The sequence below is a fragment of the Nipponia nippon genome, unplaced genomic scaffold (genome assembly GCF_047370975.1).
Source record: "Nipponia nippon isolate SJK-2023a ecotype South Korea unplaced genomic scaffold, ASM4737097v1 scaffold_4, whole genome shotgun sequence".
In the NCBI taxonomy this organism is placed as follows: Eukaryota; Metazoa; Chordata; class Aves; order Pelecaniformes; family Threskiornithidae; genus Nipponia; species Nipponia nippon.
In genome coordinates, this window is record NW_028262358.1 from 20,360,313 (window position 1) to 20,380,659 (window position 20,347).

The following is a 20,347-nucleotide window of genomic DNA, read 5'->3' on the forward strand; positions in this document are numbered from 1 at the left end:
GATCCCTCTGCCCCTCTCAGGTGTCGGGACAACCTGCCCAAAAGCCACCGCAGGCGGCCGGGCAGTCTCACCCGACGCGCTTTCTTGAGACTGGAAGCAGAAACAGTCTTGCAGCGGCTCTTTCAAACGCACTTCTTCTTTTCCAAAGGTGTGTGGTTGTAAGGACGAGCTATCATTTGTCCAAAATCTAAATTTCTCTAAGCTGCCTAAAGATATTTAACTACAACTCAAAACGCCTGTGCCAAGGTCTCCATTTTCTTCACTTTTGTGGTAAGATATTTTAAGAACTTCTTTGACAAACTCCCCTGTAAGAACTAAACTCCGTCCCTGTATCTATTTCTCATATAATATTGACTGTGGGCAGTTCAGTTACAAAGATTACTTTATGTAGAAGTTGAATGACTACTTGCTTGGAATTTTAGTTGTCCATAAATCCACACAAATTAAAATAATCTAAATCAAAAAGTGATGAAAACGACAGAGGAAGTTGTCACAAAGTAAATTATACCTTATCTATTAATGTAATATGAATATCTCAAGGTTTATGATGCACGACTTAAAATTTATTAGTAATAATGAATAAAAAAGGCTAATACGTACTAGCTGCTAAAAGCCCCACGTGCAACTGTGCAAATGTAGGGGAAATACAATCCCTGCTTGAAAATGTTTACAGTCTGAAGTAATGGACAAAGCACAGGATCTATAAAACATAACAGCTTAAGGAATATTTTTGTTTACATGCATTTTTAATCTGTGCGTATTAAGATGTGAATTAGAAGTAAAAAAGTGAGCAAGTAGAGGAGAGATGGAAAAGTTTATTCACAGCTTTTCCCTCCTTAGTCGCACAATCTGAATTTTGTAGACTGTGTGAGGACTGGTGCAGCATAAGAGGTAAAACATGTTTAGATTTCATCAAGGCATTTTGTCCTTGCAAGGGATGTTCAGTTTTACTTTTTGCTCAGTGACCGCTTCACAATAAATCAGGAAGTGCTTTTCAGTTACCAGTGCAGAAGCTGACTGCAAAATTGCCAGGATCACAAGTGTTTCACTCAGCTGCACTCCAAACACTGTACGTAATGTTTCTGAAAATGTTCCCTTCTTATTGTAGTTCAAATGTTAGCACTGCTATCCATTATTGTGCTAAAGACCTTCTCATCCACGGGAAGGATCCCGCCAAAAGAACAAATACGTCTACTGCTAAGAAAGGTTGCGGCTGTCAACAGGTGCATTGGAGGAGAGGCACAGTATCAAGAGCTCAGTTTTATGGCACTGCAAATATATATAGGTTTGTAAATGGACAAAAGTTTCAGCAGGATAATTAAATAGAAGATCCCAGATTTATAAACTAAACATTCCACAGCAGCCGAACAAGGCTTAAACAACTAAGAAAAATATTAAAGTTCTGGAAAATGTAATTGCCCAAGTGGGTGCAAAGTGTTTTTCCTATTTAATCACTAAGTCTTTCTGGTGTAAGCCGCCCATATAACAAATGCAGGTATATTAGGTCTTCAGCAAGCTAACAGGTTTTGTATCTGACGTTTTCCCTTCAGAAGACAAAGAGATCCGGCACCTAGCACATCTTCAGCTGGCACAAGGCTAGAACAAAAATCCTGGAGTGTTCAGTTACACGTAAACCAGAGCTGGCAGCACATCCCCGTCCAACCAGGAAGGTGAGATGCAGTAAGCGCAACTGCAAGAGTGGAGAGCACACGGACAAGTGAGCTGGTCCGGGTATGGTGCAGAGTAATACAGGAATGGAATTGGAATGTATCAGAATAGTTCACAACTAATGGACACGTTACTATAAAATACTCCAAACCGAATTTACTGATGAATGAAATAATAATAATCTATCACTGTAATTTACCAGTTACCTTCTTAAAACCGTCAGGAACATCAAGAAATCAGGTAGTCCTCTCCTGTCTGAAGATACATTTAACTACATCCTATGTCATCCTATTTTCAGGAAGATCTTGATGTTGAAAATTCCTTAGGCAATCTTAGTGCTTCCCACAATTAACTGTTAGAAGATCTCAGCAAGAGCCACTAAGTTTCTGTTCAATATGGTCTTACCTTTTACGTTAAGAAATTATGTGAAGGCGTCCTTGTAACATTAAGGAACTATTGTGGTTAATTTAATGTGCTATGCTGAGAGAGTGTCAGGGATTGAAGAAGTGAACATGTGCTTCTATCTGTTCTTTAACCTGAGAAATTCATCTTGTTAAGCAGGCGGTCTTTCTTCCTTCAGGGCTTCCACCCATTACATCCATTAGCCCTTGTTTAGAAGGTGCTTGCATACTGCATTGACATACAAGGTATTCAATTTGGGGAGCAAGACCTGGTTGCAAACACCTTTTCCCTCAAAAAAGTACCATTGTGGTATCTTCTGATACCATTTTCACTAGATACGCAATTTGTAAAAAATCCCAACCTTACTATGAAACAAAAAGCAGTTTACAAAGCAAGTTTTTAGAAAAAAGTAAAGCTCAAAGAGAAGGAAAGATAGCTTCGGTAGTTTTAGGCTATTTTAAGAAACTAAGTATAAAAGACAGGTTCTATCACTTTCTCTTTCAACCCTGAGCTCTTCGGTTTCAGCCCTTGCTACAAGCACTGAAGCTGAACACCACAATCTGATAGTTGGCAGCAAGTAAGATGATTTTTCATGTAACTTTGTAAACGACATCTTAGTCTCATTAGTTTGAGGTTCTCCCTTGAACAGATGATACAATCACCGAGCTACTAACACTGTACTTGGAAGCTGATACACTAACTCATGTAAACTTGCACAGAAATCTATAGTCAAAAGTGATTTAGTTTTACTTCAGGCTGTTTATCAGCTTGTTCATGTATTGCAAAATGCACCCTTTTTATTTAAAAAGGGACAATATGATGTCAGAAGTTAATATTCCAGCTGTTTCCTCTAAACTATTGTTTCATTCTGTTTTCGACATTCTATCTATACCACAGGCGTATATTCCAGCCTAATGTCTCCCTCCCTCCCTCCCTCCCTCCCCAGGAAGTGAAAACGAAATAGTGGTGTACCTTTGTCATGGCATTTTTCTGAGCTTGCTTGTAACCATCCCCTCTGCCCCTGAATTTTGGTGGGCCTCATTCAATTTTACTGTACTTGGTAGCACGCAGAAGATCAGGATGCACCTGCAAACTTGCAGCACGTGATACTTCCTTGAGTTGAAGGTTCCAAGTTGGCACCATTCACAGAGAATGTTTCATGTAACAATAGGCTGTTGTTGTTCTTTCCAGCTCAGTTTACACACAGCTAGAAGTTCACAGACATAATAAATAAATGCTACTCTCCAATAACCTGAAACTATTCGTATATTGTGAAGGGGGGGGATAGTTTGCATCTTCTAGAAATGAATAAAGAAACTAAAGTTAAAGATATTAAGAGACGTATGAATAAACCTTTTCAGTAAATGCAATTCACAGGTTTATACTTGTTTATAAGTATTTAACCACGAATATCTGGTAATTAGACCATTCCATGAATTTGCTATCATGAATGACCCTTAAATGAATTTGTATCAAATGATACACAGTAATTATAGCTATCATGCTCTTTGATTCAAAATTATTATTTTTAAAAAGATAAAGTATATGCCAGTATTTTTAAACTGAACAACAGATATCCATCTTAAATTTAAACCAAACAGCAGATATCTATCTTAAAGAGATCGTTAACAGTAAAAAAATTCTGAGCCATGGAAGACCAATAATAGCAAACGCTCCTTTAAAAGTTTAACCTTTCCCCCAGATAACCTTTTATCACTTCCTTGATGCTTTTCTTAAGAAACATGCCTTTTTTTAAAAGGCTCAAACTACCCAACAAGTTTATTTGAAAATTAAATGTCCGCCAAAAATTAGGCATTTGCAATGTTACTTCTGATATGAACTAATACATTTCAGAAGTAAAAACTGTAGCTGAAGTTTCAGGAAAGATGTCGGTTTTCCCACGATTATATGGCATTTGACCAGACAATTTCTGATTTGTTTGGTGATTTAAATACAACCACTATGTTATGCTGACAGCCATACAAAATGTAAGAGTAACTTGCACTTTAACCCATGGTAATAATATCAAGATTTTGCACAGCTACAAATGCAGCATTTGCATTTTCAGTGCCATACCAAGTTGAATTCAGTACCACCTAAACCCAAAGCAGCAGCTGATTAAAAAAAGAAAACATAAGTCAGATGATAAAGCTACATAGTTTAGTACATTAAAACAAAACCAAGGACAATGGTATTTGTATAAGGTTCCAAAAATATACAGATGGGGGGGAAAAAAAAAAATCACTGTACACAACTCTGAGGTTGTTAAAGTGACCGGAGAGACTGAACAGTGCAAGACATGCTTTTCCAGTTACAAGCTCAAAACAGAAGTGCAAAAGAAATTAAAGCTTTGTCTGAAGTGATTTACCTTTCAGGATAAGGAAAGCTTAGAATACTGTCATCAGTGTTACAGAGAAATCTCCATCCCACCCACCCCACCCCCAACACATACACACCAAATAGTTTAAGTTTTTCCATAATACAGCATTTAATTCAAATGGTGTCCCCCTGAGCTTGGTTATTGTAGGGACAATTTGTCTGATGCTTTTTAGATGTTGGCCTATGAATCAAGCGATGCATAGGCAGCTTCTCAGTTCTCCAGCTTTGGCTAACGATACCTGCCGTTTACAGGCAGTGAAAGTGGCACATAGCCTGGGTTCAAATGCTCCTGCAACTAGCTTCATAAGACCACCTCACTGTAAGGAAGCAGTTGTGCTGAAAGCAGATGCTAAGTTATGGCTGAGGAACAAAGAAATTGCTTTATAGGTCTTTGTACTCTCTCCCAGAGTTAAGAACAATTTCAGGCAAGTGCTTTTGGCAGGCTGACTAAACTGTACATGCATCTATCCATGCAAATGTAGAATATGGCTCCCAAGACCTAGAACCAGGGTGTGTGCATGTGAAGACTGGATAGAAGGCCCTTCCTTGTAAGTTTACAAAAATATATAGCCAATACTGTAGCTTAAGAAGTCAGTTTTACTCATTACAGAGATTCCCAAAAAGTATTAGCTACTTTTCAGACATTCCAGACAAGGTCACTTGTAACAGAAAAGGTTAAGTTCTCTAAAACAAGATTTTAAAAGTGGATCTTTCCTTCAAGTGAACAGGACATTTGTTTTTACGCTTAACTTTTTCGTCAGTTAAGACTGAATTTATTTAAGATTTTATGTGAACATATGCATAAACACAAATAAGTTTACTTTAAACACATCTGCACAGAAAAAAGATTAACCCTTCAAAACATAACAGAGCAGGTCTGGTTAGTATGTATCTATTGCAAATCTTAAAGATTCTGTGCATTAGGCCCACCCATACAGAAAGCAGGGGAAAAGTCTCAATAAAAGAAAATTACTGTTCAAGTCTAAGTGGTGTTTTGAAGAGCCAGCAGCCTAAGTGACACCATGAAGCTAGTCACAGTATCCAGACAAGCAGACCTGCTTGGGCTACTAAAGCAGTGTATCCTCCTGAAGGTGTCATTTACTCCCAAGTTATTTTCTGTTTCGAAGGCGTTTAGATTTCCTAGGACAGTCTGGGGGTTCAACCGCCTTCCTCCGTTTTCTAAGAGATTGTTCATTTGAGCCAGAACCTGAAGAATTTCCTACTGTGCTCTCCATCACCTCTCGCAGCTTGCGTTCGAGCTCAGCCAATCGGGCATTCTGTTCGCCTATGATTTGGGTTTGCTCTAGCAGTTTCTGGTCTTGATCTTGGAGTTGCTTCTGTTGCTCTTGCACTTTGATGCGAAGCTCTGAGATTTCCCGCTTTAGCGCTGTCAAGCCCGTGCCATTCGCTTTTACTTGCTGCTGGAGTTTGGTGATTTCCTGCCTTGAAGGGTTCTGCTTGGAGAACAGCTGCATTGTTGTCAGTGCTGCAGAAGGCCCTGGAACTTCAGAGAAAACTCTGATTAATCCTCTACAACTTTAAGACAAAGGCAGAAATCATGTCCCAGTTTTCATATTTTGCTTATCCCTACTCCCCCAACATGAACCTGAATACTGGTTGCAAGTTATGTGAACATGTAAAGAGATGTACAGTCATTTAAGTGTCTAACAAGAGCATATGGAATCTCCGAGCACAACTAGTTTAATTTAAAATACTTCGATTTTCAGTAGTCTGGAAAACAGCTCATCATTCACTTTCTGTATATAAGCCCCCCTCCTTTTGCTGTATCAAAAATTACGTAGAGAAATTATGTTGTCATCTAGACTTAGTGTCACAGATGTTCAGTCAAAAACCCACAACATGTCTATAAATTACTTATTACAGAATAGTTATATTAAATAAATATATTTCAATAGAGCAGTACAATTCTGCTGTCTTAGTTGTAGACAGCTAAAGCTCTAAAATTTTGTGGTTTGGGGCTTAACAAGATATTTCAGTTTAACTTACTTTTTAGAAGAAAGGAATTTATTTTCCATGCTTCTTTAGACTCACTCTTCCTAAGCACTAAAACCATACTGGAATTTGAGCTTGGGAATGTTGATTTTAATAAAGTTCCTGCAAATCAAGGAGACTAACAGCTACTGTATAATTTCTTTCACTTTTTCTATCATAAAAGATATCTATCACTTTTTCTATCATTTTACTCTTCTAGCAATGCTGTGCAAGTAAGATGCAACTTTTAAAGCGCTACAAAGACAGAACAGTCTGGAACAGCCTAGAACAGTCATCCTCCTCCTCCTCTTTTTTTTTCCCTTTAAGATGCCAGCATAGTAACAGTTATGTGACACTAAAGGGTTGCCATTAGATAGGTTACGCTCCTCCCCCAACACAAGGTAGGCATTTTTATGCCACATAAAGCCTTGGCCTTGAAAAGCCAATTGACATCAATTATGGTTTGGGGCAATACTTCTTCAACTGAGAGACTCAATGGAATTGAGGTATAATTAACAGCATATAATTAAGAGGTGGTATACACACTTATGGCTAAAAGGATGGACAGGACATACCAGAAACAACAAGCAGCTCCTACAGTTACGCCTATCATTTTTGCTTAAGACGTAATTTTTTTTTTTTTTAATTAAGTTATCATTTCAGAGAGTTAATTTCACAGTTCCTATGAAGTGTGAACACGTTCAGCACAGGGAAAACACTACAGTTCTGCTAACCTTTTGCTTTTGGCCATTATATGAGGCAACTACCTTACACTTCGGTTCACAAAAGTTCTGGAAAATCTGACAGATTATACGAAGGACCAGTTTCACTGTTTATTTATAGGCTGTTCTTTTAATTGCCTTTTCACTATGACCCAGAAGTATTTTGCTTGTTAGTGTATACATTAGTGCCCCAGGAAAGTAAAGAAAGCACATACAAATACGTTCTAGCTCATAGAGAGCACTACAACAGCTTAGGCTAATTCATTTGCTGATCATCCTAAAAATAAAAGGCATCAAGCTGTCATCTCACGTGCCAAATTTCAACCAAGTGCAGTGATAAAGTCTCATTCATTGGTGGCACAAAAGCGTTTGTTTAATGAATACACACTATGCATAATTCTAACATACATTGAAGTGACTGTTCTTTTGGTAGTACAAAGGCTCCTTAAATTTCAAAGCAAATGAATCTCAGTTAGCATTCTTAAGAAACAAGTATCATCAATATTTGTGTAATAAAGCTTGCATTTAAGGGAGGGAGCTTTGAAAAGATACAGTGCTGTGAATTTTTACAGAAAAACTAAATAAAACTTAACTATACGTTGGAATTAATACCTGGGGCAGTTCCTATCAGACGTCCCGATACATCTGACCCAGGCATCTTTCTTTTCAGTATTGGAACAATCTTCTCATCAAAATATTCCATAGCCATGGAGGAAATGTCCCTTAGTTCTTGAAGAACTTCATGAGCTCTCTGAGGAGCTCTTGTAGAGTTTACATACCTTAGCACACGATAAATTTCATCTATTACCTAAAACATTTAAGAAGAATTAGGATTTTCTGATAAAGGCAAGATTATTTCAGATCATTCTAGAAGCGCTGGCATATTCAGGGGCTTTTGCTCATAACTATTGCATACCACCGTGCTTTAGTTCTAGATCAGCTTTTTGAAATGAAATGCGGTTTGTGATATATCGGAGAGGCTATTCACTTGATCTATCACAACTCTCTTCAAACTCATGAAATAATGCTCATCGTGTGAAATTTTGTTTCACTACACCCATACTTGACTTCTAAGTTATAGAATCTACACTCAGCAGAGCATCATCATTTCTTTTTGGAGAACCTGAAGCAAGATACTCTAAGCCACACTAAGGAGCAGTCACTCCCCCAGCCAGTTACGAGGCATACGGAACACATGAATGGAACAGCAAGAATTATCGTTATGTCAGTCTGAAGAGCTGTAAATATTTACTTGAGTCCACTTGCATACACCCAAAATATTGCAAATTCAGATTAAGTCCAAAATATATTAATTTATAAAACATCAATCCACTACTGACAGAGAAGATAAGCACCCTCTTAACAGGTCTAACAAACAAGCCCTTTGGTGAGGAGAGATACAGAGATGAAAGGTGTCTCACTAATCTATGAATTACAGTCTGAGGCAGGTCAAGATAGGAGTGCTGGTCTCTTATTACCGAGACTACTGACACAGGTATTTCGCACAGGATTAAGAATGGTTGAAGAGTCCCCTGAAGAACACAGATCTTAAGGACTTAGAATCATAGGTAGGACAATACAGTTGCATCTTGTGTTTTAATAAAGCAGCTTAGCTAAAAAGTTGCAAAAGCTAGACAAAAGTGTCTCATCACACAACAAGCTCACAAAAGACTTCTGTAATTTTACCCCCATTTTATCCTGTTAGCAACAACATCCTCAAAGCATTCTCCTGTTGTCCTCAATATAAAATCTTGCAGCAGCGCTATGCTATCACCAGGAACCCTCACACAGTATGCCGAACCTCAAATCAGGATTCACATATTCTAACACAAATTCACTTCCTGACAATTCCGTGGCAGCTTCATTCAAATGAAATTTCCTGAGGAGAGCAGGGCAGGCAGGACAGAAACCACAGACTGTAAGTGAACACTAAACCTTGAATCTGCTTGACCAAAATAAGATTTTCTGGTGAACTGGTAACTGTGCTGAGAGAGCAGCAGTGCTAACAAGCTCATACACTAAGTAAATAATTAAAAAAAACTTTTTTAGCTGTAATATCAGAATACAAACAAGGTTCTTATGACTCAGTGCCCGCAAGGAAAATGGCTGGCAAGCTCGCTTGCCCAGCTCCTGCACACCCCAGGTCTAGACTGAGTATTGCCTTTCCGTCTACTCTTCAAAAAGTAAGGCAGTATTTCTTTTAACTATTCCATTTACTATGTGACTATCAAAGACTTAAGTTTATTTGACTTTATGTTCTATTACATTTTTAAAAATACATGGTACATATAAAAACACAAAGTCAAATAAGCATAAATATATTAAACTATAATTATTTAATTAAATATCAAGTCAACAAGAGTGTACAGCAATCAAGTTACCTCTTCAAGATAAAAATACATTTCATGCCGACAGCCTATCCTACTGTACTGAATGTAAAAATGCCTGCCATGCTTCACCTGAATCCAACAGCTAACCCTTCCATTCATCCCACTGCAAGTCAGTTATCTGCCCATGAAAAATTAATACCAACATATCCAAACCTCACATGGTAGATCAATGAATAGAGCATTAGGCTAATGTTCACAGATCTTGTTTCAACCCTGAGCTGCACCGCTTTTCCTCAGATCATGATTTTGTCAATTCCCCTGTGCACTTCTGTCTTCGCAGCTTATAAAACAGTGGTATCTCGGATGTACATCTCACTTGCATAATTTACATTTTATGCTGGGGTAGTATTCTGAAACACCAGAACTGTTCAGCAGTAATCTACATTTAAAACTAATTCCACCTACTGTACAAAAATACCCCATCCACTGTAATATTGAACAGTGTTTCCACATACTAAATATCTTAATTCAATTAATCTGAAGTACTCAAACCCTTAAGTGCCTAAAATCTTCCTGATTGAGTGAGTGCTTAGTGTTACACATAGTCTAAATTACTACATCTTCTGATGACCTGGCCTCCAGCTGTTTTGTACAATTAATATTCAGAATTAAACCCTATATGTCATGTGTTTCTTGTAAAAGGTTGCATAGGATGTATATGTCACAAGTCAAATGTCAGAACTGAGAGAATCTAAGAGAAAATGGAAATCAAGTTTAAAATAATTAATATTTAGATAATAGTCTGGTTCATTCATTTCAGCCTGCCTGTTATAGCACACTATTGGCTTGTGTGTTTGTTTGCAAGTATCTGAAACACAGTTTCAGTGTATACATACATTATATAAATTTGTCCCAGCTGTCCCAGGCTAAGTTACACAATCATATTTTTTAAACACAGATATACATTCACATAATATAGTCTACATTTTACCTTTCCAGGTATGAAGCAACAGAGATTGGAATCCACATACTTCATGAAAGTCATATTTAACAGAGAGAGTCTCGTTTCTACAGCAGCAAGGATGTCTGCATGACGAGCTAATGAATGGTTTCTTCTTTCCGACTCCCGTCTAGAAGACAGACCATTAAGTGACACTGATTTAACAATGAGTCAACAAAATGAAACTGTAACAATCGCTCACGTTAATTTCACCCTCCCTGGTTTGAAAATGTAACCACTAACATTAGTTCTGTCTTTATGGAAAAAGCCTGGTACAGATGGAGAACCAGCTAGTAATAGCATACTACACTTTCTTAGACAAAATTTGTTCTTTAAATAATTACTACATCTTATGTGATCCATAAACTCTATATGTAACTTAGGACTATTTAAAAACAAGCTTTCAGTACTAGCTAGCAGTAGACACTGAGTCAGTGTAAATATTTTTATCCCCCCATATTCCTGCAGTTAGTACTTAATGCAATTGACATAAATTTAATGTATTATTAGTGCTTGCTACAAAGTTTGGGTTGAGATATAAGCTCTTTTGACAAAGGATCTCTACAGTAAGTAGCATTTAGTTTCTTCACTCTGACTGGGAAATCTGATAGGACACAGCAGCAGCTGCACTTATTCACTGGAAAGAGGAGAAAAGACATTGCTTTAGTGAGAAACTAGCTCCCAGTAACACCCACATGTCAAACCCCCCTCCCTTTCCCCTGTTTAATCCTTGGCACTGAAAAACTTTGTGCTTTTTTTTTTTTTTTTTTTTTTAAGCAGAATCGTAGATAAATCTTAAGTGAAGGCAGCCAGTCTTGAAAAGGAATGGCATTTATTCATTCCTAAGCCCTTGCTTGATTTGCCAGAAGAGTTGAGCAACACAGGACCCACTCTTCTCTTCTCTGTTTAAAATACCAGAGACATTTTCCAATATTCCAGTTCCTAGTATACAACAATTTACATTCATCCACACCATTATTTTGTAATTAGACCTTCGGTTTAAGGTGCTTTTGGAAAAAAAATGAAATTAAAACAAATGTGATTCAAATTTTCAAGATATACAAGTTGAATTAGCTAGCAAGAAATTCCTTTTCAATATTCTCCTTAAAAGAATCTAGCACATTTAAGTTTAACTACAGTTTTAAGTGGTACGTACCTTGGAAGCTGAGCTTTAACTTGCTTTTGACACAAGTTGTGGTATCTTTCCACTTTCAGAAATCCCTGATTTAGCATTCGCTGGCAAACCAAGTCCATTCGCTTACAAACCTGTATTTAAGTAAAAAGAAAAACTTAAGGCTCAATTAAGGCCACAAGTCACTTTTACTATTATCTTATCCATACTTGCTGGGTAGTAAAAGATTCTCTTATCAGGTCTTGCTCCATTTCAAGAAGCAGAAACTGCAGTTGAGCTTAAGGCATCACCATCCCTAACAATGATCACGCTACTCCAAAAAGGAGCAGCTGTGTTCCACACGGTTCACAAATTAATCTCCTGATATTGCCTAACAAGAGACAGTAGGCTGAATTCCACCCATATATAAGCAGATACAATTTCCTCTGATGTTAATGGAAGTTGCAAACGCCTGCGCCTGGCTTTTAACTTGGTCTCCAGAGTGATTCTGATAGATCAAGTTAATATTTTGTAGTCTCAAAAAGAAGCCTTTAAAAACAAGAAATCGTTATGGTTTTCCTTCAGCATTTAAGGCTTATGTTTTTGAAGACGGTCAAAATTAAATTTAAAAGCTTATGCAATACAGTGCACAGGAAGCAAGATTCCTTTTCATATTAAAAAAAGTCTTTTCTTCTCTGATTAACAGATTCCTTTATTTGCCATGTCGGATACCAACAGCCTCAATTTTTTCACAGATTTAGGGAGAAAGGACATTAATAGCTGCAGAAGACGTAACAAACTGCTAAGTTTAAACCTTCACAAAGTAACCAGTTGCAAGACAAAGCCAACTTGTACAAAAGCTTAAACCAGTTGCAATTCAGTTCTGAAGATGCAAGAGCTTAGTAAATCAACTGTCCTTTGAAATTGTTATTTTTTCGTACTGAAGTGCACAACTCCCACTGTGACCCCGCTTTCCAATGGATTAGCTTTGCCATTTTTTTTTTAAAACACTCCTTCCCTCCATACACTACTCATTTCATAACTTTGAAGTCCATGTAAATTTATACCTTGAGGAAGAAAATTCTTACTTCTCCTAGAAGAGCCTGCAATTCTTTTCTGTTTATATGGAAGGCACTACTTAAAAAAAATGTTCTACTTTCTGTGAGTCTTCCTTTAGTCACAGCTAGTTTAAGTTCTGTGAGTAAGAATTGAGCATTTTCAAACAAATCTGTATTAACAGACCACCAAGTAAGTGCTGTCGATCTGCCTGTGCTCCTCTGTATTAGATCTTTCTCCTTAACAGTCAAAAGAGAACGATCAGACAGGCTGACTACAGAGGTACAGTCTCAGTACGCTTCTCCCTCACTAGAATCAGCTAAATCATTTCTACTGTATAAAAAAATAGTGCTGGCCCTTCAACTACAGGAAGGAATTGCCACGTCTTCTAAGATATTAGCTGCGTTAGGGATGCCTAGGTCTGAAATCATTTTTGAGCACAAGACTTAACAGCTTACCTGTAGTTCTAATGCTACCAAACCCCTGTACTAGGAACTAGTACCTGCACAGGGGCTTTGTTAGCTACGCAATTATTCAGCACAAGGGCAAAACAATCCTGGATACATTATTAGCTGCAAATTCAGAGGAAGCACAGTGATTTTCGCCACGTGCATGCTGACATCTAGTGGCACCAAGGACCTTTCCGTGTGCTGAGGCCCTCCCACATCCAAGAGAGAAGACCGCAATGGGTAACACTAGATTTCTTAAACACTGGATTTTTTTAATCTTCCTCATTTCCTTACGCTACGCAGCACAAAGAATTATTTGCTCCAGTTGCTGGATATTACCCATATTTGTGCCAATAATCAGTCTAGAACCCAAACACCAAGTAGATAACAGCCACCACCAGAAACCAAAAGTGTTTGTCTGCAACTTATTTTACCAATCACCTCTTAATTCTCAGCTGGCACCTGATGTCACCGTTTAAACCATACGGCACCTGAAGTTATAAGAACAATATACCTCTTTTAGACTGCATAGTCAGCAGTCATATGCAAAGTAGCGTTATTACACTTTTAAGTGTTCATATTAGTCCAAGACAGTTTGATACTAGCTATTCAATGGACCACGAGAAAGTAAAAAGTTAAATTTGCTCATATTTCTATTTGCAAATTTTTGTGAATATTTTTTTATTCTAGCCATAAAGCTGAAAGACCCCAAGTTTCCTCAAATGTCAAGTCCAACCAGACACTGTGTTCAAATTTCAGTGTTAGAAAGTTATTCCAAGTTTGTGTGAAAAGCAGAACGAAAAGGTGGTTGCTTCTTAGCATGCTGACTTATATGCGGTAACAGCTTCTATGAAAGAACTGATTTTCCACTTCATTTGAAAATAAACTAAACTGACACAATCTGCTAGAGGACTACTACCAGCTTCCCTTTCCTCAAGCATGTCTTATTTCTTCCAAGCTTCGCTAACAGATAACCAATATCAAAGCAGAGATAAAAATATCCTTAAGCATTTAGATTGAATACATGTTATTTTTCTTAGAGGCAACACATCATGTTTCATAATGCCTTTCTAGGGTGAAGTGACAAAATGTTGATGACTTCAGCAAGAAGCTTTAAAATAGACATTCCTGCAAATACAGATTTGCTGAAACTGTGGGAAGATTAAAGCCGTGCTGACCAAAGGCTATCGGTCCTTATTTGTGCTGTGCTGAAAATAAGCACAAGTTCGCTGCAGAATCTGAGACACTTCTGATGTGCGTCAGCATCCAAGGTAACCTTCTCCTCAGACTGTTCATGGAAGAAGGTTACAGATTTGTTTGGTTTTAATCACGTTTGCTGTAGTAATAGCCTGAATGGAAGTGTATTTCCAAGCTCAGACACGTGAGTGAAGAGAATTTCATTATTATCCCACTCAGGTAAAAATTCCAGAGCTGCCGTAAGTCATCAAAAAATCACAGTAAAATAAGCCTTCAAAAGCCAGAAGATACGCCAGCTTCCATATCAGCATGCATACCAGGCTGCAGCTTGTCCAGAACATTACAGCTTCAGACATAATGATCTTTTTGGTTTTCTGTGTTTCTCTTATGATGACATATCAGAGGAAGTAGATGAAGTAAATATTCAAAAGGGCTGAAAGCAAAATGCTGCTGCTTTTCCTCTCATTCACTTTACCTGAACAAAAGTTTGAGAACGCAAGACTTGCACCGAGGCATAATTTCAGACACCACTGCATTCTGAATACCTATTGTTTAGTCTCCATTACTTTAGATCTACTTCACTGCTTAACCAGTACGTGCTTCATTTATGCTTTTAAATGCAGTAACACCAGGAATAGCAGAAAGCATTATGCTCAGGAAAGCAAGTGCTTCTTTGCACAATGAGGGGCCCACAGTCTTGCCTTGCCTAACAGCAATCATCATAAGCAGGAAACGTTCTTTGCCTCGTCCTTTGGTGACAGAAAAAGTATTGACTTTAAGCCTTAGATTATGTTCCTCATTATGCTCTATATAAACAATAGAGGTTCCTATCTCTATTTTAATCTATGTCCTCCCACCCAGCCAACTCCTCCGTCTGTCTTGTACACACTCTAGATCCAACACCAGTTCAACTCAAAGATTTTTTTTTTTCTTTTTTTTTGGATCAGTGAGCTAAGGTGATCCAGAAAAAGAGATTAGGACATCCATTTCCTTCAATGCTGGGATCCAGAGAATGCATCAAAGTTATCAGTTTAGGGAATCCACATTTTGCGTCTACATATGTATGATCAAACTTCGTTTAGGTTGACTGATGTCCTGGATCGTATCTTCCTACCTTCCTCAAGATGCTTTATCCCATGGAACGCCAAATTCTAAGGGGTTAATGAGGCTGCTTTTGGGCACATTTTTAATATGCATGAGACCCAAGCAATTTAATCCCTGCCATTCAATTAATGTGGTCCTGCAATGTATCTTTAGCAGAATACTACTCATTATAAGATACACCCACTCGTCTTTGATAAGCAGCTCAAGTCGGTTCTCATAGAGAAGAAAAATTTACTGTTTGTGCAAGACAGATCTTAGAGCAGGAATATACAAGTGTCTCCCGAGGCCACGTGTAGCCTTTAAAAATCTCAAAGTGATGAAATTTCATAATGAATTTAAGCCTAGGCATTGTTATGAACACCTTTAGTTCTGAAGGGCCATCCAAAAGACCTAGCTGATCAAGCTTATGTGGTTGTGAGCTACATTTTTGACTAGGTCAAACCAGAAGGGCTTTGATTCTTTACATTACTGCTGGTTAACAGAGACAAGTGCGCTTTCTTCTCAAAGGAATGTTCATAATGCCTTCTGACGTGCTGAAGGGAACAGTAAGGAATTTGATGGAGATTAAGTTTCTTGGCTGTCGCTGACTCAAAAATTAAAAATAGGGAAAGACCAGCTGAATAGTTTCCTTCATTTTACATCTAGTAATAATTGTTCCGTGTGTGTGTCAAAGTTGATATTTATCCAGTCTGGTTTTGCATATTTCTGAAACTTCTGAAAGGGGCAGTCTTCTGGAAAAATGAACTTGCAGGTGCTCCATAAGAGAGCACAAAAGCATTGCATTTTACTTCTTAAGTAGCACTGAGAGTTAAACAGCTGGTTTAGTCCTTACACCACCATCTTTCCTATTCTCAGCTTCACTGCTGACAAAGCATTGCTTACAAACATCAACTGAGCCCTACAGAAAGAAAAAACCTTCTATTGATTAGTGATAGCTCCCATGGGTATTACTATTTATAAAATGCAACGGGAAAGTTGCAGCAAAGGGCTGTGTCTCGCGTTACAGATACGGACCATGCAACACTAAGCATACCCAAACTTCTCTTCCCTTCATTCGAACTGTAACTACTCAAAAGCAGAGGCTGCAATCCAAAAAGGCAGTACTACATCTTTTTCACAAATCCACTACCTGCTCTCACAGAAGAAGCGAAAGTCTTTAGAGGACTGACAGCATGCCAGAAATATTTAGGTACTGGTGTACTTGGTGCAGTATGAACAAGAACAGATTTTCTGCTTGAAGAGCTTTCAGTTTAAAGTTACAGTCAGGATGCAACACTTCAGGTTGCTGATCCAGGACACGTGCAGTCTAATTTTCTGCAGAAATATGCTTGTAATATTATCCAGTTTAGGCTAATAGAGTTCTTAAAATAGAAACAGTACAGTACACGCAAGTTTACTGAGGGTTACATAAGCTATGCATTAATTCCCTCACTATTGGTCCATTTACAACCTCATAAGAAATTCAGTAGAGATAGCAGCTTATCATATTATGTCATGGTTTACATCAGGCTCCTTATGCAGGCAGTTAAAGATGGATATACGCTGATCTCCTCACTGACAGCTGCGCTTTTTTTTTTGGCATTATAAAGTTTGGAGGTAGAGGTAATATCTTTTATTAGATCTACTACTACGACTGGAAGAAGCAGGCAGCCTTTCAGGCAGACAAGGGCTTTTTTACATCTTCTTTTTTGCCCCACATTTATTTCTAGATAGGGTAGGGTCCTTGGAGCAGCAGGCTCACCATCTCCTACACTTGTAGGCTTAAGCCCTATAAGTAAAAATAAAGACACACATGAGACACAATAGGCTAGCCCCCCAAGAACAGCAGTCGCTAGGAGCAATAAGCTTCCAGCAGCCCAGTAATTTCTCACAGAGGACGAACGGAATGAAAGCAGCAAGAGACGGTAAGAGACCTTTAGGACGGCGTGTGTGGAGCACACAGCTCCATGCCGTACCCGAGGCTCGGGGGCGGCTGGGGAGAAGGGAGACAGCCCCATCCCACCCCGCCCCATCCCCGGGCAGAGCAGCAGCCCGGCGGGGGGCAGCCGGGGCCGGGGCCGCCTCCCCACCTCCTCCCAGCGCGGCGGCCGGGCAGCCAGGCGGGCTTCCCCCGGCGGGCCCGGGTCCCGGCCGCAGCAGGGCTCCTCGCCCGCCCGCCCCGCCGCCTCCCCTCCCCTCCCCGGCCCCTACCAGGCGGAGCTGGCTCGTCTCATCGTAGGACAGGAAGCTGAGGATGCTCTCGATCGCCACGATAGGCAGCCCCATGAGCGTGTTGCTCTGAGGCGGCGGCTCCAAAGGCGCCAGAGCCTCGGGAGACTCCGAGACCGGGGGCGGGGAGAGCCGCGCCGAGCCCAGGGCGCCGCCTTCCCCGTCCGACGAGAGCCGCTCCTCCGGCGCCGCCATCTTGCAGCCCGTCCTTCCTCCACTGAGGGAGGGGAGCGAGCCTTCCTATGACGACACTTCCGCCCCCGTTGGTACCGAACGGGGCGCCCCGCCCCGCCCCGCCCGGCCGCTTGGGGGCGGCCGTTGGCTCCCCCCCGGCTCCCCCTCGGCTCCTCCTCGGCGGCCCGGCCCCGGCAGCGCCCGGCCACGGCAGCGCCGCCCTCGGGGAGCGCCCTCAGGCGCCTGCGGGGGTGGCGGCAGGAGGCCCGCGCCCCGGGAGACCCTTCTGCCGACTGAGGGAGGGCCTCCCCCCGGCGTGGTGGAGGCTGCTGGAAATTCCCCTCGAGTGCTGGGCGCCCCACCGGGGGCAGACTGAAACCAAGCGACTGGAAATAAATCTTTCCTACCGTGTGTAACGACTCGCTGTCGGCGAACGCGGTGGAGGAGAAAAGCACAAGCAGGGGTTGATAAGGGGGTCACCACCGCGCGCCTGGTGCGCTCCTTACATGAGGTACATAAGCAACCGCCGCTGGCTGTGGTTGGACATGGCACCCTGAGCGCCCTACACCAGCAGTCCGACCCCGCACAACCGGCTTTTTGTACGTTTGTCTTACATGGGTCGTTGCGAAGCTACAGGGCTTTTTTCTTCCCACTGTGTGGAAGAAGAGACGCAAGAGTAAGGTGGTCGAGGAGGCTGCAGAAGCTCACAGAGACGTAGGCTATCCTGAGCTGGAAGGGACCCACGAGGATCATCCAGGCCTGCTCCTCACTCCACACAGGGCAACCTAAAAGTTAAACCGTGTATATATATGTATCTCCAAACACTTCTTGAACATTGACTGGCTTGGGATCATGACCCCTTCCCTGGGGAGCCCATTCCCATGCCGGACCACCCTCTGTGAGGAGCTTTTCCATAATACCCAACCCGAATTTCCCCTGAGGCAGCTTTACGCCATCCCCTCGGGTCCTGTGGCTGGACACCGGAGAAAAAAGATCAGCGCCTCCCTCTCCATGGCCCTTCCTGAGGTAATTGTGTGAGCAGGACCTCCAAAAACTTCACCACTGTTTCTCAGGAGTGGGGCAGTGCTCCCTGTGTGCTGCAGGAACAGCGCCGGCTGCGCAGGCACAGCGGCCCCCCAGGAAAGTACGGTTGAATTACAGTGAGGCAGCTAGAGAATGGAAAAATGCCTCTGTAGCTCGTAAGTGAGGTGCAATGACATACTTCTTACAAATGTAATCCAGGCTTTTCTATTCTACGTATAGACGGGTGAGCACGCGCCTTTTGTGTCCACCCTGGGCCTGCACCCCCTTGGCCAGGACGTGCAGGGGGAGCCCCAGCAGCTGGGGTGAGCAGTGGGTGTGCAGGTCTGCTGTTGGCCTTTCGGGGGTCAGAGCCAGCTGGCAAACACTATGGCTGCCCGCAAACCACTGCTTGGAACCAGACATTACTGAGGACGCGAAACACCCAGAACAAAACAAACTCTGCTTATTTGCCTTTAATCGTATATATAGCAAAGGGATGAGACCAAGGGCTGTTTCTAGAACATTCCCTGCTGCTTCTGAGCATGGTCACAGACACTTACACTGTAGTTTCACAACGATTTCAGCCTGACAGAACTTGGCACAGCCATTGAAAAGTATGGTGCCAGTCTCCTCTCCGCCTTCAGCTGCTGCTGCTGCTTTTTTCACGTCAGTAGTGTTGAGTGTGTGTTTGATTGGGGAACTGGTGCTGCTGAAGACTGGCGTGCCAAAGAAAATCACCAGGCGAATGCCAGAAGTGACAGTAGCAAAGTGTATGGGAAAAAGCCGTGAAATGTTTGGGGAGAATGGGACCACTTGTTGCAGTACCTGCACCAAGGTAGTACGGCTTAAAATATTACAGGACTAAAGCATTACCTGCCTGCAGCATCCCTGTACATTTTTTTCAGCCATGCTTCTTCTCTTTGAAGATTTATTTTAACTCATTTCTTTCATGTACAACTTCCCCCTTTCCTCAGAAAACCACTTGCAACCTCTTTCTTAGAAGAAAAAAAAATGCAACTGGAAAAGAATTAACTTGGGAGCAGGGCAAATGCAAGGGTAAGCCTTTATGTGTGTCATCCTAATGGCACTCCAAAAATGTGCACTGAAATTAATATTTCCTTTTTGGGAGCAGAACACTGTGTGCCTTGTACGGATTTGGAAGTGTTTTGCTCCCCCCGCCCCTCAACTCATCAATGCCACTGTAAAATGATCTGGCTATCTTGGAATGAGGGTTTTATTCCTGTGCATGGTTTTAGGACCTGATCTCCTTTCACATGCACACTCAGCAGTTTAAAACAGACTCAAGAGAATTCTTTATAAACTTGTGACTTGGCACGTGAAGTTTGGGCTGGCAGTCCATTAATGCTTTAAAAGCAAGTGTTTTTTTTCATCCTACCTAAGCATATATAATTTAAGATAGCTTCAAGTATTCTTTTTTGTTTTGTCATATAATTTGAACAATTTGAGTTTTTTAAGATACAGCTTTATGTTTAATAAATATTAGCTGTATGTTCTGTGTGTTTATTATATTA

At 40.7% G+C, this 20,347-nt stretch overlaps 1 protein-coding gene across 2 annotated transcripts; it reads right to left on the bottom strand.

Annotated features, from left to right (window-relative positions):
• Positions 1-5,026: 5,026 nt before the first annotated feature.
• Positions 5,027-17,848, bottom strand: FBXO28 (F-box protein 28). Of its 2 annotated transcripts, XM_087776660.1 has the most exons (6): positions 17,601-17,848; positions 11,650-11,759; positions 10,485-10,623; positions 7,776-7,971; positions 6,457-6,564; positions 5,027-5,953 (listed from the first exon to the last, which is right to left on the bottom strand). In XM_087776660.1, the coding sequence occupies exons 1-6, from the start codon at positions 17,811-17,813 to the stop codon at positions 5,559-5,561; spliced, it is 1,161 nt and encodes a 386-aa protein (XP_087632786.1). In that variant the 5' UTR covers positions 17,814-17,848; the 3' UTR covers positions 5,027-5,558. The 2 variants fall into 2 exon arrangements, with proteins under 2 accessions (XP_087632786.1, XP_087632787.1); XM_087776661.1 differs by lacking the exon at positions 6,457-6,564.
• Positions 17,849-20,347: the final 2,499 nt, after the last annotated feature.